The 8,841-nt window shown below is 36.2% G+C and overlaps 1 protein-coding gene across 6 annotated transcripts in view; it reads right to left on the minus strand.

Annotated features, from left to right (window-relative positions):
• The window catches only part of NEK10 (NIMA related kinase 10), a 249,969-nt gene continuing 241,128 nt past the window's right edge, over positions 1–8,841 (minus strand). For 5 of the 6 annotated variants that reach the window (XM_081529548.1, XM_081529541.1, XM_081529542.1 and 2 more), the window contains one exon: positions 7,806–8,265. In XM_081529548.1, the coding sequence (XP_081385674.1) occupies positions 8,256–8,265 (10 nt within the window). In that variant the 3' untranslated portion in view covers positions 7,806–8,255. Of the gene's footprint in view, positions 1,341–1,630; positions 1,806–7,805; positions 8,266–8,841 lie in introns of those variants that run through there. The other variant, XR_014065243.1, reaches the window with a different exon arrangement.

Genomic DNA, 8,841 nt, shown 5'->3' on the forward strand with positions numbered 1-8,841 from the left:
TCACAGCCAAAATATAAATAAATCTTTTTTATTTTGCAAAATATAGAAATTGTCTTTGAGAATGTATTTGACACATTTATCTATAGTCTAAGAGTCTTTCAATGTCATGACAGTGTAGTATGTAAACAATAAATAAAGTGGTGAATATTATGATATAATCATGCACCAACTTTCTAAGTCAGCACAATTTTACTTTGACACAATTTCACACAGTCATCACTTTGCAGGGTAGTTCAAGGATCATAAAATGATCATGAAAGCTGAACCTGAATAAAGAATAGATACATTTCTTTGTACAACTAAATCACTTTGTTCTACAACTGAAAATAACACAACATTGTGAATCAATTATACTCCAATTGAAAATAAAAAGTAAAAAAAAAAAGCCATCTGGCTAATCAATGGGGAAAATACAATTGTTCAAGGACATTAAAAAGTTTTGTCAAAACATTCAAAACTCTCTTATTAACAATTAAAAATATATATAACATAAAACACCAAAACTATTATTTATTCATTATTCTATAATTGAAAACATTAAATGTCGGGAGCCACGTTAGGCATTACTGACAAAATGGAGGCACGGCTCCAACCCCCTCTCCTCATCCCACGGGCCCGGGATGAAGGAGTTAGGTCTTGTGATTCTGACTTGTCCTGTCCTTCCTTCAGTTGAGCTGGCTGGAAAGAATGTTGTAATCCATAAAGTTAACTATTGACATTTGTTCAAGGATCTTTACAAAGAATATTCCAGGATGAGCACATAGGCTGCAGCTTGAGACCATGGGAAACATTGCTATCTGAAACCTGCTTGTAAGGGAAATGTTTATGGCAAAAGTAGTTTGCTGAGTTTAGGGTTTAGGAATAATTAAGAATAGTTAGAAGCTAAAAGTTTAAGGCATGTTGTAGTGTTGGCATATTTTACTATAGCTTATAGAAATGAGGAATTTTAGAGATACTAATAGCTAAAATCCCTTTTAGGAGATAATGAGCTTAAGTTACTAGGGGATAGAAGGATTTAGAAAGATAAGAAATAAACTGAGGAATGTGGTATGCAGCCCAGAGACAAACTTGAGTTACAATGCAATCACAAGGACACTTAAGAGGGAACGCTGAAGGACAACAATGATTTATGGGGACAGTAAATCTGGGTGAGGAGAAACTGAAGATGTCAAATCTCTGACCTAATGCTTTTGTAAAAGTATAAAAGAAAGAAAAGCATAAAAGTATAAAAGATGCTTGAAATAATCGTGCGGTCCAGTACTTTGAATGAGAGGCTGCATCATTCTCCACCGACACCGCTCATCCCTTCAGGGCGATTCCCTGGCTGCTGGAGCTGGACTCTGGCAATTAAAATTAAAGAATTTATTATTTTTTAAGTATTATATTAATAGTCATTTGAAAGCCTCCTTTGCATGCTATCTTTTCTATAACTTGATGAAGTCATATTGCTTTCTAAGTTAAGATCAGCTTCCAACATTTTACCCTTAGTGCTTTAAATAACCTATGATATCTCTCAGAGTTCCTTGAATGGAAAGGTTTTCACCAGCGTCACCTCCCTGAGACTCTCCCCCTTGTCCTTCTTTATGGTTTTGAGCTCCCTCGCACCCACTTCTGTTGGTGGCGTACATACCGTTGGCACACAGCCTCACATGCAGTGGCTCTGTGGTCATGTGCAGGCTCAGCTGTCTTCTAAACACACCCAGTGTCACAATTTTTTGTTTGTTTCTTTGTTGTGCTTTCACCTTTCTTGGATGATTCTTCTTATTTTCCACTTATGGTGGGACAACGTGGCAACACAACTACCCCTGGAAAACAGATGCACATCTAGCAATCACCAACAGGCTCTGAAGGAGGACTGGTTGCAGGTCATGATACACTGGTGTTACTTATATATTGACTGCAGACTTAAGAGGCAACAGCAAACTTTGTACTTCACACAGTTGCCGTTGATAATTTGTGGAAACTGAAATTTGAATCACGTGGTTAGGGTATTGATGTTATTTAACTAAGCCATAGTCATTGAAATTTGTGCATACTGAAACTATACAAGGCGAGCTCTCTCTCCTTGCAGTCCAAAATGCTCTTCTCCAGCACCACAGTTTGAGAACATCAGTTCTTCAGTGCTCAGCCTTCTTAGGAAGGCAGAGGTGGGTGGCTCACAGAAGGAGAAAGAACACTGACACCAGAGACCCAAGAAAATCATTTATTATTCTTCTTTTATTTTGATTCATTCTATACTTGGTTCTGGATTTTTTTTATCTTTTTTTCCCCCCTCTGTTGCTGTTCTTGTTGCTTTTATTATTATTATAATCTGTATTTAAGCTTTTAAGAACTTTTTTTGAAGAGAACTTTTTTTAATCACACTTTTTTCCCTTTATATACTTTCACCTCTGTGTTGGCTTTTTGTGATTCTGTGGATTTTTCCCCCTATTTTCCCCCTTATTGTTGTTTTTCTCTTGTTGTAATTTTTCTTTAATACACATTTTGCCTTTCTATTTTTTCTTTTTCTTTTTCCCCACACATGTTAATCTGTTTTGTTTTCTTTGCTTTGCTTCCTTTGTTTTATTACATTATTATTTGCCATTCTGCTTTGGTCTTGTCTTCTATTTTGTGTTTTGGTTAGCTCTGTTTATTTAATTCTTTTATTTTTGCAATTATGAAAATATGATAACACATTTACAGGAGACTTGGAAAATACAGAACAAAATTACATATAGTTCTACTATGAAAAAAAAAGTGAAAGTGTTAGTTGCTCGGTCATGTCTGACTCTTTGCAACCTCATGGACTGTAGCCCACCAGCTCCTCTGTCCATGGGATTTTCCAGGCAAGAATGCTGGAGTGGGTAGCCATTCCCTTCTCCTGGGGATCTTCCTGACCCAGGGATTGAACCTGGGTCTCCTGCATTGCGGGCTGATTCTTTTCCATCTGAGCCACCAGGAAAGCCCCATGATTATTTTTTAAGTAGATAAATTAAGATTTTTAGTTGGAGTTTCAATATCAAACTCTCAAAAATTATTAGACAGTAAAGTAGAAGGATAAAGTATACCTGAAAACCATTATGAACCAATTCAACATAATTAAGGTTTATACAATTTTCACACAATGTAGGCACACAAATTCTATTCAAGTTCCCATGGACTATAAACTAGAAGGGACTGGAACATATCCAGGAACATAAAACAAGGTAAAAAAATTTTTCATAGTCTTAAACAATTGAAATTATTCTGAGCCTGTTCTCTTACTAGTGTGAAATTATGTTAGAAATAAATATTAAAAAATAAGTGAAAATAACCCACATAGTTTCAAGTGTAAATGACACTTACCAAGAGAGATCTTTGACTTAAACATTGAAAGCCTCAAGAAGGTTAAAAGACTGAAAAAACACAGAATGTGATTGTAGAAAAGAAAGCATTTATATGAGAAATTAATATCAAAATCAGAAATTAATATCAAGGGTACTTTAATAAAACATGTATTTTGAAATTAAATGTCTGCTTTTAAATGATGGGTGTATCTAAGAAGACTTAGCAAGGAAAATTAAAAAATATCTGTAACAGGATAAAACTGAAAAGAGAATTTATCAGAGTTGTTGCATGTAGCTGAAGCTGCTCAATGCAACTAAATATGCTGTGGAATCTTGAATAAGGTACAAAAAAAAATAATGTACATTAGCATAAAATTTTGTGAAATTTGAACAAAGTCTGTGTGTTAGTTACTAATATTGTGTACCACATGTTAATTTCCTGTTTTATTAACAACATAATATTTGTTTATATTTTCAGAATTGGATTAGAAGATTCAAGCCTTATTCAATTTTTTAAAAATTACTGAAATAATAAGTTTTCTAGACTTTTAATAATACTAGATGCCAGAATAAATGAAATTGTATCAAAGTTTTGAGAGAATATAAGTTAGAAATCTAGCATTCTATTCATAGTTAGTAAAACAAGTGGAACCAAAATGTCATAATTTATTTCAGGTAAGCAAAAAGGTGTTTTATATATATATATATATACACACACACATAAACATGCACATATATATACATATATACACAAAGCTTTTCTACTGCACTTGATAAAGGCTTGAGAAAGAACAATAAAAAGAGAGTCAGAGAAACTGGGAAACATACGCTGAGTGAAATGGAACCCCTGAATATGAAATAGAAAAGGTGAAACAAGCTAAATAAAGGTAAAAGGTCATCATTCAGTCCAGTTGCTTTTAAATAGAGCTACTCATTAGAATCACTTCTGGAGCGTTGAAGAAAAAAAATACTTGTGCATTTGTATTTAAAAAAAATTTCAAGAAAATTCTAACATGTATCTGTATTTTAAAAAGTGATCACAGGTTTTTCTTTAAATAGTAGTTTTAGTGATATAGAATTCTATTATTTTCTATAGGCCAGTCATGATACAGTTGCATTAAAACAAATACTAGTTAAATAATCACAATAGTAAAATATGTTTTATCAGTTTGCACAATTAATATCCAGAGAAAAAACAAAAGATAATTACAATTGCAAGCTATGATGTAAACGTGATTAAACTAACAGTATAAAATAATTAATACAAATTTGGGGAGTTAAGTTGAGTGATGTGGTAAGTGGAATGCATACATGTACATGTTTTCATCCACTCAGCCAGTGGATGGAATGTAATTACCAGCCAGTGGATGTAATCACCTTATATTTAAGGTAATTATTGATATGTATGATCCTATTACCACTTTCTTAATTGTTTTGGGTTTATTCTTTGTAGGTCTCTGTGTTTCCTGCCTAAAGAAGTTCCTTTAGTGTTTGTTGCAAAGCTGGTTTGATGATGCTGAATTCTCTTAACTTTTGCTTGTCTGTAAGGCTTTCGATTTCTCTGTCATACCTGAAAGAGAGTCTCGATGGGTAGAGTACTCTTGGTTGTAGGTTATTCCTCTTCATCAGTTTAAATATATCACGCCATTTCTCTTCTGGCTTGCAGAATTTTTGTTTAGAAATCAACTGATAAACTTATGGGAGTTCCCTTGTATGTGATTTGTCATTTTTCCCTTGTTGCTTTTAATGTTTTATCTTTGTTTTTAATTTTTGTCAGTTTGATTACTATGTGCCTTGGTGTGTTCCTCCTTGGGTTTATCCTGCCTGGGACTCTCTGCACTTACAGGACTTGGTTGATTATTTCTTTTCCCATGTTGGGGAAATTTTAAGTTATTATCTCTTCAAATATTTTCTTGGGTCCTTTCTCTCTTCTCTATAATGCAAATGTTGATATGTTTAATATTGTCACAGAGGACTCTTACACTGTCTTCATTTTTTTTCATTCTTTTGTCTGTATTAGGTTCTGTGGCAGTGATTTCCATCATTCTGTCTTCCATTCTTCTGCCTATTATTTTGCTATTGATTCGTTCTAATGTATTGTTCATCTCTGTTTGTTTGTTCCTTCATTATTCTAGGTCTCTGGTAAACATTTCTTGCATCTTCCCTGTTCTTTTTTCAAGATCCTGGATCATCTGCACTATCATTATTTTGAATTCTTTTTCTGGAAGGCTGCCAATCTCCCCTTCATTTAGTTGTTTTTCTGGGGCTTTATCTTGTTCTTTCATCTGGGAGATAATCCTCTGCTTTTTCTTTCCAATTAACTTTCTGTGGTTGTTGTTTTTGTTCTGGAGGCTGCAGGACTGCAGTTCTTCTTGCTTCTTCTGCCTGCCCTATGGTGGATGATGCTTATAGGAGGGACTGGTAATGGGAAAAACTGGTGCTTGTTCTGGTGGGCAGGGTCATGCTCAGTAAAACTTTAATATGATCATCGAAAATTTAAAGGAGCAGGGACTATTAATTCCCTGTAACAGTCCATGCAACACTCCTATTTTGGGTATAAAGAAATCAAAAGGTAAATGGAGACTAGTTCAAGATTTATGAATAATAAATGAGGCTGTAGTTCCTTTACACCTGGTGGTGCCTAATCCTTATACTCTATTGTCCGAAATTCCTGAACAAGCCAAATATTTCTCAGTAATTGATTTAAAAGATGCCTTCTATTCAGTGCCTCTGGTGGAGGAAGGTCAATTTCTATTTGTCTTTGAAGACCCTACACAGCCAGCTTCTCAGTTAACCTGGACAGTTTTGCCCCAGAGATTTTGTGACAGTCCTCACTTATTTGGACAAAATTTGTCACGGGATCTACAAAACTGTAATAGCTCCAAAGCGGTGGTGTTACAATATGTAGATGATATTTTGCTCTATGCTGAGACAGAGGAAGCTTGTTCACGAGCCTCAGAAGATTTCTTAAACTTTCTGGCAGGCTGCGGTTACAAGGCATCAAGAGAAAAGGCTCAGCTTTGTCAACAATCTGTTAGATATCTGGGCCTAATCATATCAGAAGGGGGCAGAAAGAGTGTCCCCCTGCTAGTCTTCAGCTGGATGTTATACAGTCACCAGCACTCTGTTAATGAAAGAAAGGAATGTCTTAAACTCAGAATGGTACCAGGCCCCTCATCCATAAGATGCATTTTGGGATAATCTTGGCACCAGATGAGTCATCCTGGGCCATAAAATGATTGACTTGAATCTTGTGGAAAGGCAGATTACCCTACAAATAGTTTCGTTTACATAGATTAGGGGAACAACATACTGGTTTGTCAAGTTGGTTCTGAGCCATTAGGCGGAACCGACTTGAAGACAGAATTTGGGGTAAAGGCATAGTACATTAACAAAGCTTAAGACAAACATTTCCATAAGAAAAATGCATTGGTTAACTCAAGGTTTGAGAATAGTTAACTTCAGATGAAACCAGGTGTCATTATGGCAACACAGTATTTTAAGAGAAACCTCCTTTTAAATTTGTGTAGAGAAGGGGGAAAATATATATATATCTCACCAATTTCTTTCCTCCTGCCGCTTAAGAGAGAGATAAAAAGGTCTGACGCTTGCAGCCTATTTCCTCCGTTTGGAGACCCTAGCCTTCCTGCCTGTTACCCTCTCAAAGATCTGTGTTCTGAACATGAGTAAGAGAGGTCCTCACTGCACTATGTGTTAAGGGTTTTCTGCCATGCACAAAATATTTATGCTTCTTACATGAAAACTGGCTTAAAACTCAGCATTCAAAATACTAAGATCATGGCATCTGGTCCCATCACTTCATGGCAAATAGAAGGGGAAACAATGGAAACAGTGACAGACTTCATTTTGGGGGGGCTCCAAGATCACTGCACATGGTGACTGCATCCATGAAATTAAAAGACGCTTGCTCCTTGGAAGAAAAGTTATGACCAACCTAGACAGCATATTAAATTCCCTTAAGCCCTCAGATTCTTCTGATGGGACCAAGGTCTCACTTCCCTCCAGAGAGACAATCCAAGCTTTTTATCAGCTGATCTGCCCCTGATATCAGAGTCAATTTGAGCACTATTTGGTCTATAATTTAGGCATGAAACTAAGACTACATAAAGGAAAGATGACTTTTTGATGCAGGATGGCCATGGTATTCCTTGGACTTCAGAGAAAATTGGTTAAAATGAAACTTTTTTTTTCTTTGAAACTGCAAAGCTGGTTCTTCTAGCATATGCAATTGAAAATATCTAGGTTGTTAGGTCAGTTTTTCTTCCAGTCCCAAAGAAAGGCAATGACAAAGAATGTTCAAACTGCTGCACAATTGCACTCATCTCACACGCTAGTGAAGCAATGCTCAAAATTCTCCAAGCCAGGCTTTAACAATACGTGAACTGTGAACTTCCAGATGTTCAAGCTGGATCTAGAAAAGGCAGAGGGACCAGAGATCAAATTGCCAACATCTGCTGAATCAAGGAAAAAGCAAGAGAGTTCCAGAAAAACATCTATTTCTGCTTTATTGACTATGCCAAAGGCTTTGACTGTGTGGGTCACAATAAACTGGGGAAAATTCTGAAAGAGATGGGAATACCACACCACCTGACCTGCCTCTTGAGAAATCTGTATGCAGGTCAGGAAGAAACCATTAGAACTGGACATGGAACAACTGACTGGTTCCAAATAGGAAAAGGAGTACGTCAAGGCTGTATATTGTCACTCTGCTTATTTAACTTATATGCAGAGTACATCCTGAGAAATGCTGGGCTGGATGAAGCACAAGCTGGAATCAAGATTGCCGGGAGAAATATCAGTAACCTCAGATATGCAGATGACACCACCCTTATGGCAGAAAGCGAAGAAGAACTAAAGAGCCTCTTGATGAAAGCAGTTGAATCCATGCAGGCTGAACAGCACCAATGACAGCAGGGAGAAATAGTTCTTCTATTGCTTCCTACCAAAAAAATAAAATAAAATAAAAGAGAGAAGAAAGCTTGTAACTCTTTTTCTGACACTCAGATCACCAAAGGGAGAAACTGCTATGAGTATGTGGATGGAAAGGACACGTCTTTGGCCAACTGGATGAGGTGAGTGCAGTGAGTCTGTGTCAGGATACATTTAACAGGAGGCTTTCTGTGGGCTGTTTCCAGTCTTGCATGAATTCTATGTTCCTTAACAGCACCTGAATACAGGTGCCAGAGAACTGGCAAGCCAGCTTTCCGGGATAATAGAAATTCATGTATCTCATTTGTATGGAAATTCCATATGGTGAACAGCAGCCATTTACAACTCTCTTCCCTTTTGATATGTAAAGTAACTTTTACAACCCCCTCTCTTGAGAATGATTCTAGCCTCTGGCTTTCTGGATGACTTGTTAGATTTTTGATCCCTGTCTCTGCTAAAAAGGGCTATCTTGTAAGAGAGTATATATATGCCCACAATATGTTAAATAAACGCCTTTGTTTCATCAAAAAATAAAATAAAAAGAAAAAATAAAAAGTAAAAAGCAGAAACATTACTTTGCCAACAA

This window comes from Giraffa tippelskirchi, chromosome 9, assembly GCF_054371585.1.
Source record: "Giraffa tippelskirchi isolate mGirTip1 chromosome 9, T2T-mGirTip1v1.2.pri, whole genome shotgun sequence".
Classification (NCBI taxonomy): domain Eukaryota; kingdom Metazoa; phylum Chordata; class Mammalia; order Artiodactyla; family Giraffidae; genus Giraffa; species Giraffa tippelskirchi.